The following is a 21,769-nucleotide window of genomic DNA, read 5'->3' as shown; positions in this document are numbered from 1 at the left end:
TTTGCCTAACTATGTTTTTTGCGCAAGGCAAATGTACTTTACTAATATTACTCTCATAACTTTGTGATGTCAGTAGCTTATCAAGTTGATTTGAATACACAAAAACATATAATGATCACAGCCGTATACATAATGATAATAATTAAGAAGATACCGTAGTGGAAATTGGGTACAAAACACCTCTCGTAATGTTGTCTGTACATTTCAGGTTGTATGCAGTAGTTGATTAATTCCATTTACATATCCAGCTCTGATTTAGAAGACTGATTGAGTGTTTTTTTTCCAACGTGATATCAACGACAGCTTTAACTAATTATTTTCCTGCATTTATGTTACTCTAAATAATTCTCTATATTGGTATATATGTACGTATTACTTGTCTTGTAATCCATGTACTGACCTGCCATTTGTTTGGAATGGAAACGATGGACCTGGTCTCTTTATGTATATATTGTGTCTTTGAACTTGAATGAAGTCATGATGAAACAACAATTTAGATATTTATAATTTTTTACAAAAATATAGATGTATCCGAATGTTAATGTTGGGGTGAGGGTTGTCTGGTGAACAAGGGAGTCGTACACATTCATTTTGGCAATTTCCACGACTCTTCGTGTTCCTTTTTAATAAGTAATACAAGTGTATAACTTATTTTAACAGAAAATGAATATAAAGAGTCATGGAATTGGCAAATTAATCCAATATGAATGTGTACAATTGACTAACTACAAGCTGACAGCAATCCCCTTGTTCACCAGACACCCCACCCCAACAATAGCCATTCGGATACATCTCTATCTTTATACATAAATATCTAAATAAGCGATTGTTAAGTTAAGATTGGAGAATTGCAAGGGGGAATAGTAGAACAACCAAAGACAAGGAAGATATTATGAATAGACATGATAGAAAGATAAGAAGCCTGTAAAAGACTTTATGAAATAATAGTTATAATGATTAGATGCAACATCTAAATAGCGTTAAATCAAACTTTCAATGTTTTAAAGAGAAATTGGCCCATACAATGAATTTCTTGGGTTTCAAAAACAATTACATGTACGTCTACGTAGACCCTATATTTTTTTTACTCCACAACAATCAACATCTTTCGTTGTTCTCATTGTTATTGAATTCTTCTTTTTCGATATCACAGACGTCTATAGGTTGCTCTTTGGGAAACTGATTGTAATGCTGGTTTTGTTTTCTCCACTGACTATATACATCTTGGGCATCTCGTTCCCAGAAGTCGAAGAGCACTTGCCAGCCTTTCTTTTGGCTACTGAGAATGTAGTCGTTTTGTGGTTGCAGTGAGTGGGTATGAAGACCAATAACGAGGGACTGCGCGAAGCGCGCGGCCACGCAGTAGTACAGAACGCGCCACTCGCATTCCGTGAGTGCGCGTTTCGAAAGGAATCCTGCGAGCCGTATTCCGCCGGATTCAACCGGATCCAACTGGAGATTTGTACACTGCATCAGGTACATGATCGATATAGCGATATCGTAGACGATACAGGAATACATCATGTGATCAAAGTCGATTATCCCTACCACGTCTCCTTTGATGTCATCTGTGACGTCACTGAAGTTTTCTTCCAGAGATCTATCTCGCACCAGGAGGTTGAATTCACTGAAATCGGAGTGGATCATTCCTTTGAACGATAAAATTCAGATTACTTTTGTATTTCTCGCTGCGATACGAAGAAACACGATTTATTATCATTATTAACGATTAAGGGTGTCAACAAGCCTAAGATTTTTAACATCCATGCAAAATATACCATATTTAAAAAAATGGTCTATCAAGACAGATTTGGTATTAATCAAAGGACTTCATTCGTGATTTTTATTCTTTGATTTGGACATGTGGCAGATTTAGATACATTTCCTCACCAAGGTATCCGTTATTACACTGAGGTACATCTTTGCCATCCATTGTCAACTACACTGGTAGCAATGGTCAACAGCCATTCAAAATTAGAGATTTCATGGAAGTTAATACTGGATGACAAAGCAATCATATTGGTAATTTTTATGGGTTCTCAACACGTTCTCAATAGGATCTCAGCTAAAAATTCACGGAACATATTAAAGTAAGTAAGTTTTGCACAGCAACGTATGGAGGATTGAAAAACAGAGGAAATGTGTTGTCAGAAATCCTCCAGGGGGTATGACAAAGAAATAACCCAAAAAACAAAAAAAAGGTATTTGAGAAAAAAATTATGGATCGAAATGACAGTTGCCCTTGATTCTGGACAAACGACATATTTGCATTGTTATCTGCTCTGAAACTTTGGACGAAACCGGTTCACCAATTTCCGACAAAGACCTCCCAGCTGTTATGTACATTTCCAATAGATTTACTGTGTTCTTGAATCCTCCGAATGTCGCTGTGCGAAAGTCCCTAATCAACGATAATAACCTACACGACGTTGTGACCAGGGCCCTGTCTTACAAAGAGTTACGATTGATCCAATCAATCTCAACTGTATGGAAATCCATCCATACCATAATTTTTTCTACAGGAAATTATCTTAATCTCCTTAGTTAATAAAAAAAATCACACTGAATCTTCAAGAGATCGAGAATGATGAATGTATGAATATACATCATATAAATTTGTATTTTAGATGTTGACGTTGCTGGCCGTCCATAGTTGTGGTTGATCAGATCAATCGCAACTCATTGTAAGATGGGGCCCTGGATTTTGACATGTTTAAATTACCTTTCCTCAATTTGTGTTCTATCTTTAAAACCTTTTCTTCAAAGGCATCAATTACATCCTCAATGACCCTCCTCTTTTTGTTATCCTGTAGCACGAAGAGATATTCCCTTAACCTTGGGACATTACTAAGACACCAGATCAGATCCTCACTCCTTCTTATCGACTCAGTTTTGTCAATAGAAATATTCTGGAAGGAAAGACAAACTGTTTGATAACTGTGATGGTTCGAGACGTGAAGTTGAAGTACACTGCCGGTGTGAACACAGTGTACCACAGTGTGTTCACACCGGCAGAACAGAGTGTAATAATTACATTCACACGGTCTAGTTTGAGCATTATAACGGTGTGAATCATATTTCCACACTGTCGATCCACTTATGTGAACACACTGTGAACATTCAATCTGAGGAAGTACACTGTAGATGTGTTTACAGTGTATTGTCTTCATGCTATTAAATTTGAGCATTTTAACTAAATTAACCAACTTCGGAATCACACTTTCACATGGTCCACAGTGTGAATACATTATGAACGCACTGTTTGAAATGTTATTCTTTCCAACAGGGTTTGGGTTTCTTTCAGATCATCGGGGGAAAGACTTCTAGCCGAAGATGAAATAGAACTTTGACAAATTATAGATCCACCACTTGCCAGCTGAGAAAAACACAAAACACAAATTAGCGGGTTTCGAAATGCTTCTCACCGATCTTAATTCTGTGATGTGATGATGTCATACGTGTTCTTGATTTACAGATTACAAATTCTATATCCTAAAACAAAATGACAAAATCTGTTTCTTCTTAATGTACATTTATTTATCTATTTTGTCAATTGCTCCGGAGTTAAAGGGATGGTCCGGGCTGAAAATATCTATATCTAAATAAATAGATTAAAATTCACTGAGCAAAATGCTGAAAATTTCATCAAAATCGGATAACAAATCGGATAACGAAGTTATTGAATTTTAAAGTTTATCAATATTTTGTGAAAACAGTCATATGCACATCATCATGGATATTCATTAGGTGGGCAGATGATGTCACATCACCACTTTCCTTTTTGTTAAGTTATTACATGAAATAATAAATGTTTTATTTGTTCATACATGAATAAATGATGTGTCTCCATTATGTTGAAATAAGTTGCGGCAATAAATAACTAATGCACTTAATCAGTTGTCAATCCAATTGTTTTAGTTCTTGGTAGAACAATTTTGAATAAACCTAATTTCATATAATAAAATATAAAAGAACAAGTGGGGATATGACATCATCAGCCCACCTAATGAATATTCATAAAGACATGCCCCACCTGTAGATTGGTAGAAAGTTGACCCAGTAGTTGTCCACCTTCGTAGCATATCTTTGGGGTAAGAAGAGGTGCATCCCATGAAGATTGTCCTGGTATGTACCCCAAGATGCGGACTATGAACGAGCCTGTCATGGAGCCTCCGGTTTCTAGGTGAAAAGTGTAGAATGCATGTTATTATCTCTAATTATCTGTAAAAAAAAAAATGCGCCTGAATAGTTCCCCCCCCCCCATCTACCATAAAAATTCATACCTAAAATGAATGCTCAGGCCATTGTGATTGTATCTTTTATGTTATGTCACTGATTATGTGACTAAAACTAATATGGGTGCTTTATATGGGGTACCCATCACCCCCCCCAAAAAAAAAACATTTGGTTAATTTTTACTGGGGGAGGGGGGGGGGGCTGGTCCACACATTACCAACACATTGACTATTTTAACCGCTGATCTGTACAGATCAGTGATTTCGACCAATCATCTTAAAGAGTGTATCGATGTTGATTGGAGTTAATTGTTTCATTCATACCTAAGAAGTAGGCATAAAGTTATACTTATTTGCCTCGTTTCATTTAATACCTCTGTGTTTAAACGAGAGCTTCTCCAAGCTCAGATCCGTACCAGCCGCATTCTGAACAGGCCAGCAACATGGTATTCCTTCTTTCTTGAGCTCCAGCAAGATTTCATTCTGCTGTTGGTGCAATAAGAAGAGCTGTGATTCTTCCGAATTGGTGAGCTTCAGCACAAACTTCTCAGGGGGGCTCCCGGGCTGGTGGTACGGTCGTCTGGCCTCAATCAAAATGTTTTGGTTGTAGTAGCTGATAAACTCCTTATGAATTAAAGACACAAATATGAATACAGCAAAATAAATTCATGTATCAGGATGGGGTACATGGGATGGGGACGTGGGACATGCTAGACCCCCCCCCCCATCCGTTCCTCACAAAAACGTTCGAAGGTCGGATAGGGGAAATGGAGAAGTATCATTTTAATTTCTAAACATATTGTCAAAATCTATCACAAGAAGCAGTTCTAAGCCAATTTTTTGTTTGCTCGCTACTTTTCAGAAATATTGCCCCAATAATAATACAAAACATTTATATAGGGCGCTTAATACGGGCGTTTCTAAGCGCGCTGTGTTCTAAATTTAACTTTACGTGGGAAAAAAATCAATGGGCATAATAACACAAGGTGTGACAAAAATCATTAAGAGAGAAAAAAAATACTAACAGATTAGAACTGGTGTGCACCTCCAATGACCGACCCACAACTGGGATTCATTGATTGAAAAGGTATGTTTTGAGCAGGGCCTTAAACTGACTGACGGACTTGGCACTATGCATGTAAGAGGGTAACTTGTTCCAAAGAGAAGGGGCAATAGAAGAAAAAGCACGGTCACCATATTTTGTAGAAGTTCGCGATCCAGGAGTTAACTGCAATGTAAATGATGAACGGAGGGGTCTTGAGGAGGTGCTAGAACGTAAAGAAATGAGATATGTGAGATATTTGGGGATTGACCATTAAGAATTTTGTTGGTAAGGAGGAGGACTTTGAAAGATATACGATGATGTATGGGGATCGAGCCAGTGGAGAGAACGTAGGATTGGGGTTATATGCTCAGATTTCCTACAGAGAGAGACCAGTCTAGCAGGAGAGTTTTGAACCCGTTGAAGCGGAAGTAGGTATGTACGAGGGAAGTTAGAAAATATAGCGTTACAATAATCTAGGTGACAGGAAACAAATGCATGTGTTAGTTTGGCAGTTGTGGGTCGGTCATACACCATGTTTAACCTCCTCAAAATGCTTGGATCAATACGCAACTGTGATAATAGCAGGGCCAGCTAGGAGAACAATTTTCGGAACTGAAGTGGCTACCCTGGGTAAATATACCGTTATTATTATTATTATTATTATTATTAACATTATTATCATTATCATTATCATTATCATTATTATTATTATTATTATTATTATTATTCCTCTAAACAGGATCAAGTCCGTATTTTTTTCTTGAATAACTTTGCTCTAACAAAAAGCACCAAGTAATTTCAAGTGCAACTAGGAACTTTACACTACTAATGTCCGAGAGTCTTTCTTATCAATCTGGTTGTACCCAAGATAGCTGCCTTCTGAATGTCGTACATCCGAAGGTGAGGAGAGATCTTGGTTATGCAGGCTTCCATTCCCTTCTTCACCATTCCTGAGTGACCAATGATGACTGGTGTGACCTCTGCTTTCACGTTCCACATCCTCTCGATCTCAAACCTTAGGTCTTGATACTTGAGCCGTTTGTCTCTTTCCTTAACAGCAATGTTGATATCATGGGGAACAGATACCTCAATGATATTTACTACGTTGTTGTCTCTGACGATGATGTCCGGCTTGTTGCAGTTGATGGTTCTATCCGTTAGTATGCCACAGTTCCAATATATGGTGCTGTTATTGATCGTGGTGATCGTTTGTGGCTGATGTTCCCAAGCGTGATCACAAGTCATTTTACCGCGATCCTTCAGTAGTTGCCAATGGATAACTTTGGCAATATTGTCATGTCTTGTGATGTACTCAGTTCCAGCAAGAGTCGAACATGCTGATACCAAATGCATGATTGTTTCGGTCTCTTTTCCACACATCCTGCAAGTGTCGTCTGTGTCTCTTCTGAGGATAGATTTTTCGTAGGCACGGGTCCTCACCACCTGGTCCTGAATAGCATAGACGAACCCTTCAGTTTCACCTCTTAGTCCCGCCGACTTAAGCCATTGATGTGTGTCTTTCTGGTCTACGAACTCCCGATGCGTCTGTTTTTCATGGTGGCCATGAAGTCGCTTGGATTTAAGTTGCTCTTGAAGTTTCTTGTGAAAGGAGCATTTAAGTCTTGCCTTCTCTTTTTCATCGTAGGGTAGTGTCAGTCGATGTTGTGCCAATAATATTAATAATAATAATTATTATTATTATTATTATTATTATTATTATTATTATTATTATTATTATTATTGTAGACAGTAGTTCTTTATAAAAAAATCCAGGTTCCCGATTCATAAAGGCTTCTTATAGTATAACAATAAACAAAATTTCTATAACAAGTTTATTATCAGCCAATTAAACTGATCGATTTCAGTAAAACCGTTATTGCAAATTTGTTATTGTGACAAAGTTTTATGAGACAGGTCACATAGTTTTTTTATCACCTGCGACAGTTTCGACGACTTGCTGTAATCATCTTCAAACGGCAACTAATAATCAACAGATGCTTTTTGGCGCCAGTTAAAACATCCAGTGAGAAGCCCGGATGGAGGCGCCATTGTAGTTGTCACACCAGGGCCCCGTCTTACAAAGAGTTATGATTGATCCGATCAATCGCAACTATGGATGGCCAGCAACGTCAACATGTATTATTATTAATGATTGTTAAAAATATTTTCTAACTATGATATATTCATGCATTCCTTGTTTTCTTGAAAATTCACTGTGCTTCTCTTTGTTTACAAAGGACATTGTGCAAATTTCCTATAGAAAAAATTATGACACTGATGGATTTCCATAGAGTTACGATTGATTGGATCAATTGTAACTCTTTGTAAGACGTGGCCCAGAGCTATATCAGACATTTATTGAAAAGTATATCGTATTTCTGTCATCCATTAATAATATGTGGATGGAAATTCTAACATTGACAGTTTAGCTCATCAAGTGTAAGCATTCTTTTATTAGTATTACAACACAGTCTTGGCAATAGCTCAGGTTTCACTCTTATAATGCACGACGAAGCCCCGAGATCCAGAAGGTGCGGCCGTGGGGGTGCACCCCGTAAACTTTCAACCAAAAGAAAAAAAAAAGAGAAAAGAGAAGAAGTCGTTGTCGATAATCAGTGAGTCAAAACAGCAGTGTGACTCTAGACAAACGTCATATTTGCATTTTTCGTCAGCTCCGAATCTTAGGACAATCAGGTGTCTCTGCTCACCAATTTTCGACAAAGACCTCCTAGGTTTTCATTGTTATTTGACTTGCATTTTCAATGCATTTGATGTGTGCAAGGATTGATTCCGCGTAGTTGAGTTAAGCCATGGGCCATTTGTGGTATGGTCCATGGTTGAGCGAAAACACACTACTATCCAGGAAATTTAAAACAAATATCTGATAATTTTACCTTTAAGCAAACGACATCCTGGAAACCGTAGAGTTTGCCAATGAGACTGCATGCTTGTTCAAAAGATAGTTGAGGTTTGATTTGAGGCTGGATGTTACTTTCTGGTATACCATCATACTGCGGAGAATCACTCTCGCCATGCTAGAATTAAAAAAACAACATTATTTTGTATTGTCATTTATAAACTCTGGCTTATATAAACATTATGCATGATTATATTCATCATTTTAACTATACTTGAATAAGTTTACATGTTTTGACCAAATTAACAAATAGAGTCACGTTCCTTTTGAGGGAGCGTTTTTTTTTTTTTTTTGGGGGGGGGGCTTGTCAATTTTTTCTTGAATGAAATTATTTTTAATTTGGTTTGGTTTTAATTATATTGTATGTATAAAAATAAAATAAGACATTGTAGAAATATTAAAAACAAATATATAAACACAAGATGCGGATGGATCATTCTATTCAGATTCATTCAGTGCTATAATGGTTCTGTTCTACTACCTAGAGGACCAATCGAAGGAAATTGAGAAATAATATAACCTATACACATTAGGCCTATAGAATAATAACAAGTATTTTAATAATTTTGATTTGGAAACAAAATAAATATGGTAAACAAGGAAGGTAGAGTATATCAATCCCAACCTTCCCCCATTCCCTATAAGGAGACCCACAAACTCCCCCCCTCACCCTACTCCGTAAACCAAAAGTTATTTTTTTTTGTAAGTAAAGTGAGTGTGTTGGGTGTGCGAAAATTAAGTGGAAGACCATTATATATTTCGATCCATGACATGGAAATATCCGCATACAGTAATCAGTCTTTGGTTGCAGCAATACAACATTGTCAGCATTTCTTAGGGCACAAATCCTTTCTTTGTGAACGATATTATCTTGCAAGTATTTGGAGCTAAATTGTGAAACATCTTGTACAAACCTTATTGGGAGTTGTCAAATTTGATTCGCTTTTTCTTGGACAAAAATCACATTCATTCTGGAATGAAGGCCTCTTTTACAATACTTTTTTCTCATTGTCATTTTTTTTTTACAAAACAGCACAATCAAGGTACTAGATAATTCGTTTTCCTGATTTTGAAACGAAAAATGCAAAACGAAATATTGAGTGAAAATTTATCTATTTTAGAAAATTGAAAAAAAAATAATATTTTGATTCAAGAATGAAATATGTAAAAACGGGAAAACGGTTTTACTGTTTTTACATATTTCAATTTTTAGTTTTTCCTTTGAAAAACACAAAATTGAATTGAAATCGTGTTTCCTTTTTTTTATCCCCCCCCCCCATTTTTTACGACCAAGAAAAAGGGGAAAAGGAAAGGAAATGAAAGGAAAGAGAGAAGGGTAAAATATATGATATTATTTTCTGAATATCATGTCAAAATCTATCAAAAAATGGATTTTCGTTCACTCTATGAAATGAAGTGCTAATTTAGCTCTTAAATGGATGCTCCAGGCTGAAAATAATATGATTTAAACAGATAAAGAAAAATCAAACAAACAAATCACTGACAATTTGATCAAAATCGGACAACGAATAACAAAGTTATGGCATTTTAAACATTTGCATTATTCCGATGAAACAGTCTAGGCATGTCTTCATGAATATTCAATGAGCAAATTGATGATGTTATATCCAAATTTGTTTTTTTTTATATGTTATTATATGAAATTAGGTTTATTCAATTTTTTTCTACTAAGAACTGAAAAAAATGGTTGTGAACTGATTTAGTTCATTAAATATCAATTGCTGCAACTTATTTCATTTTAGAGGAGAGACATTATTCACATATGTATGAAAAAAATGAAACAATATGATCATTATTCCATGAAATAACATAAGAAAAAGGAAACTGGGGATGTGTCATCATCAGCCCACCTAATGAATATTCATAATGACGTGCATATAACTATTTTCACAAAATAATGGCAAACTTTAAAATTCAATAACTTCATTATTTGTTTTCCGATTTTGATTAAATTTTCAACATTTTGCTCTGTGGATTTTACTCTATTTATTTATATACAAATATTTTCAGCCCGGAGTACCCCTTTTAGGAGCGTATATATAGTGACTGCACTTCGGAGTAATGATTTATCTAGTTCAAATTTGAACGAGAAAAATCAGCACTACGAAGTGCAGTCACTATATACACGCTCCATAAGGGCTATTAGCACTTCGCTCGCAGCTTTAGATTTTACGTGATACGACAGCCCCTCGAAGTTTTTGGCTCATTACACCACTGTAAATAAGTCATTTTTTCTTTGTTTTAAGATAGTGCCTTTTTCCGCTATGCCCCCCCCCCCTCCCCCACTTTCAGCTTCGCTCCACCGCCCCTGGCAACCCACTTACATCGCTTTTTAATGGAAATGATCCTTAATCTTATTTTGAGAAATAGAAGTATTTGGCCAGGGGAAATTAATAAAGAAATGAATGTTCTGAATAGGTCAAATAGTGCAGACTTACGAGAAGACACTCATATATCAGTCAAATGGAGCCGGTTTTCATTGTACTTGCACGCTACTCGAGTTTTGATGAAAGCGACGATTTCTTTTCAAAAGCATTCAACTAAAAATTCACTTCAGCTTTCTTCTTTGTATTTTCCCCTCCTTGATCTAGATTGCTATTAATTAATGCAGTCTTTTGAAGTTCCAATGAGGTAGAACTGCATGGGCCTATACAAGTGTCTAGCTTTAATAAAATTTATTCTACGTTTATTTTGCTCGATTAATTTATTTTGCTTCGAGCAAAATAAACGTGAGGTATACATATAATAACTCAGTCAAATTTGCTCTACGGCGGCCGTACGGCGAGTCGAAAACAGCCGTGTTATTCATTTTTATTCAAACCACCTTTAAAGCAGCTATTACACACACACAAAAGTAAAACGGCTTTTTCGAGTCGCCGAACGGCCGCTGTAGATCAACTGTGACGGAGGTATTAACCATAACAAAGTTTTTGCAAAATGAAATGGCAAAACATTTGAACGACAGGTATTTAACGTCCAACATTTACCTGCAGAAAAGTACGAATAAAAGAAAGAAAAGGAAAACGGTAAAGAAAATGGGGGAATTATTAAAGATTTGCCCATGTTTTAAAGAAAAGAATCTCTCAACTATTGTGGCCAAACACTAATAAGCTTTCTGGCTTTCTTTGTACTATATATTAAAAACATTAAAAAAAACATGTATTGTTAGAAATCTGAAATAGAAACTACTAAAATTCATTTTAACGAATTTGTTCAAATGATTTTGGGCCCGGCAGCCGCTGTGAAGCGTCAGATCAACGAGGCTCTCTATCCCTTACATTGTTCAACGCCAATTAGCTAGGGTAGGTAGCAGCAACTCCCGTTTTTTAAGGACAAGTCCACCCCAACAAAAAGTTGATTTGAATAAAAAGAGAAAAATCAAATAAGCATAACACTGACAATTTTATCAAAATCGGATGTAAAATAAGAAAGTTATGGCATTTTTAAGTTTTGCTTAAATTCACAAAACAGTTATGTGCACATCCTGGTCGGTATGCAAATGAGGAGACTGATGACGTCATCCACTCACTATTTCTTTTGTATTTTATTGTGAGAAATATTAAATATTCTAATTTTCTCCTCATTGCCAAGTGAAACAACGATTAATTGCTCCATGAACATGTGGAATTAGCATTGTTTAATATAATATGGTTCAGTCAAGTTGGTCCTTATTGTCAAATCTATAAAAAATGAAATATTGTATAATACAAACAGTAAAAAACAAAAGAAAAAGTGAGTGAGGGACATCATTGACTGTCTCATTTGCATGTCACTGAGTTGTGCACATCACTGTTTTGTGAAAAATAAGCGAAACTTTAAAATATCATAACTTTCTTATTTTACATTCAATTTTGATGAAATTTTCAGTGTTATGTTAGTTTGATTTTTCTCTATTTATTCAAATCAACATTTTTCTGGGGTGGACTTGACCTTTAATATCTTTTGGTCTGACGCGGCCGGGGTTTGAATCTCCCGGTTGTGAGACGAGGCACTCTACTCTATAGCCAACACACAGGTTATAAAACTTATAGATACGCTATAAGTGCGACGGGGTCCGTTTCATAAAGAATTTATCACGGTCGCTGGAAGTAGGGGACAGAGGGGGTAGTTACCCCCCCCCCCCCCCCCCATTATGGAATTGGTGCCGCGCAATAGACCAGTTCGTAGTTACTCATGGACAATTTTAGTCAAATGACCTTTCATTTCTTTCACATGATAGGCAGATTTCAAAGCAAGATATTACGTATAAGCTTGCCTTACAAAGCAGGATGAAGAAATTGAATAGACCAGGTGACTAGAATAGCACACCGATGAACACTTTATGAAGGTATTTGTTGCATTCCTACTTTGAATGCATATCATAGCATGTTGCACAATGCATGTACTTGGCAAACTGTGAAATACCAGTCGTTCGTGGACGCCTTGTTGTTTTGTGTGGATGTAAATGAAAACCACTATTCAAAAGAATATATGAATAATCAAGACACCAAAGTTGGTGCTTATCTCATTAGATTTTAAACCACCATGTCACGTTAGTACAAATGAACTTCCTCTGATCATGCGTAGAATATTTTGATCATGCGCAGAAAGGAACTACGAACTTGCCCCAATGTTCCCCCTAAAATTACAAGAATAAACGAAATAAAGTAACCAGTTCGTAATTCCATTTTGGGCATTAGAAGATTCTGCGCATGATCAGAAGGTCATTGGTACTAAAGTGACCTACTGGCTTAACATTTAATGAGATAAGCACAAATTTTGATGTCTTGATTATTCTTATATTCTTTTGAATTGTGTTTTTATTAGATCCACAAAAAACAACAATAAGTCCACACTAGCGACTGTTATTTCACAGTTGGCTAAGTAGCGTTGTTATAGCATGCTAATGAATTCAAAATAGAAATGCAACAGAATGTTCATTGGTGTGCTATATTCTAGTCACCTGGTCTAGATATATTCAATTTAGTCATTCTGCTGTATGCAAGGCATGCTTACATAATATCTTGCTTTGAAATCTGCCTATCTAAATGAAATAAATGAAAGGTCATTTGACCAAAATTGCCCAAGAACATGTTGAAGTAACAACAAACTGGTATAGTGATCTATGAGTAAAGTAGGCCTACTGTCTGAAAACACGATTAACGAAATATATCATCACTATGTCATACATGTGATAAATGCTGTATTTTTTTTGCATAGTGACTGTAATCTGAGTAAAGTACTGTCTAAAAACACGATTGCTCACGAAATATGATATCACTATTATGTCACGGATGTGATAAATACTGTATTTTGACAATCCAAATGGCTGCCATACGTCCCTAACTATATTACGAATATTTTTTTCTGAAGTTCATATCAAAATCCATCACAAAAGTAGATTTTTTATTTTCAAAAAAAGGTTCAAGTTCAAGTTTATTTTTTTCATTTCCAGCATATACATCAAACAAATACAAATACAAATCAAATATAATTACAGATCAACTGCAGACAAATAATTTTTTAAATTGTACAACAAAACTAGTATGGAAATAAGGGGTTCCATCCCCCTTCTTTCAAAATCGTTTCGAGGCTCCTGCCAATTAAGCTCTACCCTGTAAAAAATATTGGGTAAAAATCCACCAAGAGGGTAATTATGTGTCCAACCAATTTGGGGCAGTATTTTACCCAATGCGGGAGGCATATTGACCAGTAATGTTAAAAGAATAAGCAGAAAAGGAATGGGCAACATTTTCATCACACTGGATAGATCAATATGCCCAAAAGAAATGCCCAATAAGAATAAAGATTTGATCAAAATCAGACAAGGAATCCCACAGTTATTGCATTTCAAAGATTAGTATTATTCCAGTGAAACAGTTTTAGACATGTCTTCATTAATATTCAATGAGCAAAATTATGATGTCATATCCCCACTTGTTCTATTGTATTTCATTATGTAAAATTAGGTTTATTCAATATTTTCCTTTCAAGAACCAGAACAGTTGAAGTGACAACTGATTTAGTCCATTATATATTCTTTGCTGCAACTTATTTCATTATAAGGGAGACATATCATTCACTCTGGTATGAAAAAATGAAACAATGTTGATTCCATGTAGTAATACAAGAAACAGGATAGTGGGGATGTGACAGCATCAGCCAACCTATTAAATATTTATGACGACATGCATATCACCATTTTTATAAAATATTGCTAAACTTTAGAATTAAAAAACTTAATAGTTATCAGATTTTGATAAAGTTTATTAATTTTGATAAAATGTATTTGATATAAATATTTTCAGCCCGGAGTACCCCACCCCCCCCCCCCCCCCCATCAAGCTGCGTATCTGAATAAACATGCGTGCGCGTGTTTTGATTTGATAATCCGATCTGAAAGAGGGTGAATTTAAACACTATTTCAAGTAATATGTCGGAAGGGGGGGTATATTTTACAAAACGTCGTTCATTTTCATTACATTTCTGTCATTTATCATACCTACCACTAGATTTCCAGGAGGTGCACTGCTTATGGAAAATAACACACGCAGCACCCCCAAATTTTGGGGGTGCTTCACCCCCAGCACCTCCGCTTCCCAGCCCGTAGGGACATGGGGCAGGGCGAAAAAGACTGTGAAATTTGATTTCTATTGTCTCGACAATAACCTCGACAATGCCTCTGGCTTTGGGTTCTCTGACATTCTATCATTCTTGTAATTTTTGACTTGTAATTTTTGTGTACAATACACGGGCGTTCGGGAGCGCGCTCACTTGATTCGACATAAAACCTGGAAGTTTAAGTCCAACCACACCCATGTCCCTCCATGCTATCCAAGAGTGTGTATGGTTACCACGTATTGCGCGCGACCACGTCTGTATCGGAGTGCTGCCCCGCTGGAGTTTGAATGAGTCGCGTTATAGGAGGCATGTTATTGGAATATGTGAAAGACTATATAATGATTTGCGATTGTCGGATGTGATATCTATGTACATTATTTCAGCTTTCGTTACCAAAAGAAGTTTATTTTGGTCAAGAGAAATTTGACAAGCAAAAAAAAAAATGCTGTAAAGAGGGGGTGCGTTCGCTGAACATCACTTATATTAATTCAATTATGTGGTGATCAATATAAAATACATTTTCCTATCAGCTGCCTGAGATGATGGTGTCACAAAAAGAGAGAAGAAACAAATATACTTACAGAAAATAGAGCTTCGCAACCTGTTGGCATCTTTTATAAACCGAGATCTGATCGCAAGAATGTGAAGAAAGGGGAGAAGGCTGCTGTCAATGCATGAATCTCTTTTATTTCGTTTTCATTATTGATAATAACTATTCAACCTTATCGGGCATAAGAAACCTCGACAATGCCTCTGGCTTTGGGTTCTCTGACATTCTATCATTCTTGTAATTTTTGACTTGTAATTTTTGTGTACGCTATGGTCGACCATCCTACGCATCAGTGACTCGCTCTTCATCCCAATATTACATGCAAGGATGTGAATACTGCGGCGAACCCAATCACCGCGCATTGCAATGTAGGCACGGCGCTCCAGTTCAGTGCCGTCAATGTTTACAGCCTGGTCACAAGCATAAAATCTGCCCATATAACATGTACTAAGATAGTGGCCAAGAAGAGAGTGCCTCCAAGGTTACTTTAAATGTACACAACGAGTTAAATGATAATAACAACAAAACTAATTCTGTTCATGACTTAGACGATAATAATGCTACCAATAATTTGAAGATTATGTCTGTTACCGCTTCAGATAGACCTACTGTCTCCCGGGATTACCTTATTGATAAATGTTCAAAATCTTTCAATCTTGTGGATGGCAAAGTTCCCAAATTACCGAAAGGAAATGTGTTTTTGCATGTTAATATCAGGGGTCTTGTCAATAAAATCGAGTCACTTCGTTATATTTTGTCAAACAATTCCATTGATGTTCTCTGTGTTAATGAAACCTTTTGTGATAATTCAATATCTGATGAAGAGATTTCTCTTGATGGTTTGAGGGTTGAACGTAAGGATAGAACACGTCACGGTGGAGGAGTAGCCGTTTATGTATCTCATAAGATTTTTTGTACCAGAAGGTACGACCTTGAAAACCAAGATTTAGAAATGATATGTCTTCAAATCACTTTATCTTTTCAGAAAAGTATCTTAGTCATTAGTATATATAGACCCCCGTCAAGCGATGTTTCTTTTTTTGAAAGCTTTGAACAAAGTTTGGAATCAATTTGCTCGTACAATACTTCAATTGACGAGGTACTCATTTTAGGAGATCTAAATTGTGATTACAGTCAATTGAAGGATTTGTATATACCTGTATCATAAATTAGAATATTTGATGAGCTCGTACAGTTTCGTTCAGTTAATTGACACCTTTACACGTGTCACAAGTAATTCATCTACAATCATTGATCTCGCTTTTACAACTCGTTCTTCAAGAATAATCAAGCATGGTTGCATTTTCACTTCTGTTAGTGATCATTATATGATTTATTTAATACGTAAATTACATTCTAATACCAGTATTTCTGTTCCTAAAACGATAACTTACCGTCCAAAAGATTTTGACGAAGATCTATTATTTAATCTTCTTGATTCAGCGCAATGGTCTAAATTAAAGGATATTTGTGATGTAAATGAATTTTGGAGAACATGGAAAACAATTTTTATTCATATTTTGGACAAAGTTGCTCCTAAGAAGTCGGTAAGAGTTCAAAATCGGTCACTCCCATGGATTTCTGCTGACATCAGAAAAATGATAAGGCAACGTGACAATGTTCATTGTAAATTTTTGAAAATGAAAAATAAGATTACATCACAAAATGATTTTTCGAAAAATATTTTGTGTAAGGATTTATGGAATACTTACAAAAGGCTCAGAAACAAGGTCAATATTTCTCTTTTTGAAAGTAAAAAAGACTATTTAAAAAATGAAATAAAGAATAATGTTAATGATATGCATAAAATGTGGAAATGTCTTAAATCTTTATTGCCTACTAAACGTTCGTCCGTTCCATCTATTATATATGACAATGAAATGGTTTTTTATTCAGATAATGATATTGCTGATGCTTTTAATGATTATTTCATTCGAATTAATGCTAAATCCCAACAAGAGATGAATGCACATGTTGAAAATGATCAAAATAATTGTATTAATACTTTTTTGGATCCGACTTTTACAAGTGTTTTTAACTTTGAGCCTGTTAAAGAAGAATGCGTTGAAAAATTGATTTCAAAGTTGGATATTAATAAAGCAACAGGATCTGATGATATTGATGCAACATATTCATTAAAATCTAAAGCTTTTATAGTTTCTTCAATAACGAGGCTGATTAATTTATCTTTTGCATCCGGTGTTTTTCCCGATGACTGGAAGTATGCTAAGGTTTTTCCATTATTTAAAAAAGGTGACTTTAATTCTGTTTGCAATTTTCGACCAATTTCTATTTTACCGACTATAAGTAAGATCTTTGAAAAAATTGTCCATCAGCAGTTATATGATTATTTGATTTCCAATAATATTCTTAGCATAGCACAATTCGGTTTTCGACCGGGCCATTCCACAGCTTCGGCCCTCGGTTTTTTAACTGATGATTGGTTAAATGCTATAGACAAAGGTCAAATTACAGGAGCACTTTTCATTGATTTAAGACGTGCTTTTGATACTGCATGTGAATACGTCTATTTTGTTGAATAAATTGAAGAATATTGGTTTAAGTGATTTGTCTTTAGCATGGTTTGATTCGTATTTAAATAACAGAAAACAATATGTTGCGATAAAAAATGCTAAATCAAATGATCGATGTATTTCCCTTGGAGTTCCACAAGGATCTATATTAGGTCCCTTACTTTTTTGATTTACATTGATGATATGTTAAAAGTTTTGAATCATGGAAAGTTAGTAATGTACGCTGACGATACTACCCTATATGTAAGTCTATTTGTACGTCTATTTATGAAATACAAGTACAACTTCAGAATGATTTTGATGCAATCACTAAGTGGATCAAGTTAAATAAGCTATGTTTAAATGTTGATAAAACCAAATATATGATCATTGGAAGTAAAAAAAAACTAAATGTATTAAAAGATAGTGCAATTTCTATTAAGTATGAAAGTATTGAAATTGAAAAGTGTAATAGTTTTAAATGTCTTGGTGTTATTATTGATGATAATTTGTTATGGTGCAATCATGTTGACTATGTATGTAGAAAAGTATTTGCAGGACTTGCCATGCTCAGAAGAGTCAAACCATATGTTGATGAAGCTTCAATGAAATTATTATATGTATGCCTCATTCAAACACAAATGGATTACTGTTGCGAAATTTGGGGGAATAGATATTTAGGTCAAATTGATAAGTTGACTAAATTGCAAAAGAGGGCAGCAAGACTTATTTTAAACTGTAATATATACACCCCCTCTAATGAAATGTTTACTCGTTTAAGATGGATGCCTTTTAAGAAAAGAGTAGAATACTTCAGGTGTATATTTATTTATAAATGTCTTCATGACTTATCAGCAGATTGTTTTAAAAATGTTTTTAAAGAAATTTCTAAAGTTCATAATGTAAATACTCGACAAAGTGCTCATCATGATTTAGTTATAGGTAAATGCCGTACTGATTATTATACAACTGCTTTATATTATGATGGCTGCGTTCTATGGAATAGTCTCCCACAAATTGTTAAAAATGTTAAGACCCTCAATAATTTCAAACTCTTTGTTAAAAGACATTTCCTCAATCTTGCCTAGGCCGATCAACTGGGATGCAATACCATTCCCCATTCAGGACTGATGCTATAAACTATCATCTCTTTTTTGATATATTACTTTATATAATACTGTTATCACTTTATACGTTTGTATTTTAACAATATCATATGGACTGATGATTGTATAATTATGTATTATCACCATTGATTGTTTTTAATTGTATATAATTGTATTGTTTGTTATCCAGGGCCTCATGGAAGATCAACTTTTGTTGAATGAGCTACCCTGGTGAAATATGAATAAATAAATAAATAAATAAATAAAAAAAATACAATACACGGGCGTTCGGGAGCGCGCTCACTTGATTCGACATAAAACCTGGAAGTTTAAGTCCAACCACACCCATGTCCCTCCATGCTATCCAAGAGTGTGTATGGTTACCACGTATTGCGCGCGACCACGTCTGTATCGGAGTGCTGCCCCGCTGGAGTTTGAATGAGTCGCGTTATAGGAGGAATGTTATTGGAATATGTGAAAGACTATATAATGATTTGCGATTGTCGGATGTGATATCTATGTACATTATTTCAGCTTTCGTTACCAAAAGAAGTTTATTTTGGTCAAGAGAAATTTGACAAGCAAAAAAAAAAATGCTGTAAAGAGGGGGTGCGTTCGCTGAACATCACTTATATTAATTCAATTATGTGGTGATCAATATAAAATACATTTTCCTATCAGCTGCCTGAGATGATGGTGTCACAAAAAGAGAGAAGAAACAAATATACTTACAGAAAATAGAGCTTCGCAACCTGTTGGCATCTTTTATAAACCGAGATCTGATCGCAAGAATGTGAAGAAAGGGGAGAAGGCTGCTGTCAATGCATGAATCTCTTTTATTTCGTTTTCATTATTAATAATAACTATTCAACCTTATCGGGCATAAGAAACCTCGACAATGCCTCTGGCTTTGGGTTCTCTGACATTCTATCATTCTTGTAATTTTTGACTTGTAATTTTTGTGTACAATACACGGGCGTTCGGGAGCGCGCTCACTTGATTCGACATAAAACCTGGAAGTCTAAGTCCAACCACACCCATGTCCCTCCATGCTATCCAAGAGTGTGTATGGTTACCACGTATTGCGCGCGACCACGTCTGTATCGGAGTGCTGCCCCGCTGGAGTTTGAATGAGTCGCGTTATAGGAGGAATGTTATAATTGGAATATGTGAAAGACTATATAATGATTTGCGATTGTCGGATGTGATATTTATGTACATTATAACATATTTAAAAAATACAGGGGGAACCTGATTTCGTGGGGGTGCTGCCTATGGAAAATAATACACGCAGCACCCCCAGCACCCCCGCTTAATTCTCAGGTCCCTGAACAGGGGGTGCTGGTTTAAATTTGACAAGCAAAAAAAAAAAGTTTCAGCTTTCGTTACCAAAAGAAGTTTATTTTGGTCAAGAGAAATTTGACAAGCAAAAAAAAAATGCTGTAAAGAGGGGGTGCGTTCGCACCCTCCGCATCCCCCCCCCCCGGGGGGGGGGGGGTGACCACGCTGAACATCACTTATATTAATTCAATTATGTGGTGATCAATATAAAATACATTTTCCTATCAGCTGCCTGAGATGATGGTGTCACAAAAAGAGAGAAGAAACAAATATACTTACAGAAAATAGAGCTTCGCAACCTGTTGGCATCTTTTATAAACCGAGATCTGATCGCAAGAATGTGAAGAAAGGGGAGAAGGCTCCTGTCAATGCATGAATCTCTTTTATTTCGTTTTCATTATTAATAATAACTATTCAACCTTATCGGGCATAAGAAACCTCGACAATGCCTCTGGCTTTGGGTTCTCTGACATTCTATCATTCTCCATTATGTATAGTGTGTGGGGTCAGTTTTTTGCTTAAACAATGGCCCTTAAAACTGAAAAACCAGTAGAGCATGCTTATATTTTCCAGCTTCTAATAAATATATGATTTTTACTCTTATAGTTTCACTCTGCGCATGCATGATCATAAGATTCTGCGCACGATATATGTAAGAGGAAGGTCATTAATTGGTATACTAAATATGACATGGTGGTTTAAAATCTTATGAGATAAGCACCAACCTTGATCTCTTGCAATAATATGATTATTCATATAGTCTTTTAAGTTGTTTACATCCACAAAAACCAACAATGCTTCCACGAACAACTGGTATTTCACAGTTTGCCGCCCCCCCCCCCCCGGGGGGGGGGGGGCACTTCCATTGACGAGTGGATATACCATAGACGACCATGGTATGGGGTCTGAAAAAGCACCCTAAACACATATTTTCCATATTCTGAAAATGCACCACTTATACCCCCGTCACACTTATTCGGAATCAGCAGGAATCGAGCAGAAGCTGGAAAGAAAAAATATTCAAAAAATCTAGAAATTTTTGGGAGGAACTTATGAATTCATCAAACTGGAGTTGAAATTCAGTAAATTGACCAGGTGTATCATCATACACTAGTCAAAATGAACCGCAATGGAGTCAGATTGATAATTCGTGCTACGTTCTTGGACATTCTAGGGGCATTCTAAATATTCTGAGTGCATTCGAAAAAATTTTGTCATTTCTTTTGGCCGTCCCGAAGGTTTTGGTCATGTTCAAAACATTCGATGGGTATTCTCGAACGATGTTGGAAGTAGATTTAAATGACCAATTGGTGGTCAAACAATAGTCCTTTCATTCAGGCCAATTCTGCTTGATTCGGAGTAAGTGTGATGGGGGCTTTTAACAAGTATTGGCGTGTGAAACCCTATCCTTAACAAGTATAAACAAAACGATACTATTGGC

General features: G+C 35.8%; 1 protein-coding gene across 2 annotated transcripts; it reads right to left on the bottom strand.

The window, feature by feature from the left end:
* Positions 1-109: 109 nt before the first annotated feature.
* LOC129274233 (hydroxylysine kinase-like) lies at positions 110-20,656 on the bottom strand. Of its 2 annotated transcripts, XM_064108573.1 has the most exons (8): positions 20,620-20,656; positions 19,720-19,766; positions 15,400-15,446; positions 8,175-8,315; positions 4,610-4,859; positions 4,034-4,179; positions 2,723-2,909; positions 110-1,649 (listed from the first exon to the last, which is right to left on the bottom strand). In XM_064108573.1, exons 3-8 carry the CDS (start codon positions 15,427-15,429, stop codon positions 1,099-1,101), a joined length of 1,305 nt encoding a protein of 434 aa, XP_063964643.1. In that variant the 5' UTR covers positions 15,430-15,446; positions 19,720-19,766; positions 20,620-20,656; the 3' UTR covers positions 110-1,098. The 2 variants fall into 2 exon arrangements, with proteins under 2 accessions (XP_063964643.1, XP_063964642.1); XM_064108572.1 differs by lacking the exon at positions 19,720-19,766 and having other exon boundaries at positions 20,608-20,626.
* Positions 20,657-21,769: the final 1,113 nt, after the last annotated feature.

The sequence above is a fragment of the Lytechinus pictus genome, chromosome 13 (assembly GCF_037042905.1).
Source record: "Lytechinus pictus isolate F3 Inbred chromosome 13, Lp3.0, whole genome shotgun sequence".
Taxonomy (NCBI): domain Eukaryota; kingdom Metazoa; phylum Echinodermata; class Echinoidea; order Temnopleuroida; family Toxopneustidae; genus Lytechinus; species Lytechinus pictus.
This window is presented reverse-complemented; position numbering and strand designations above follow the sequence as displayed.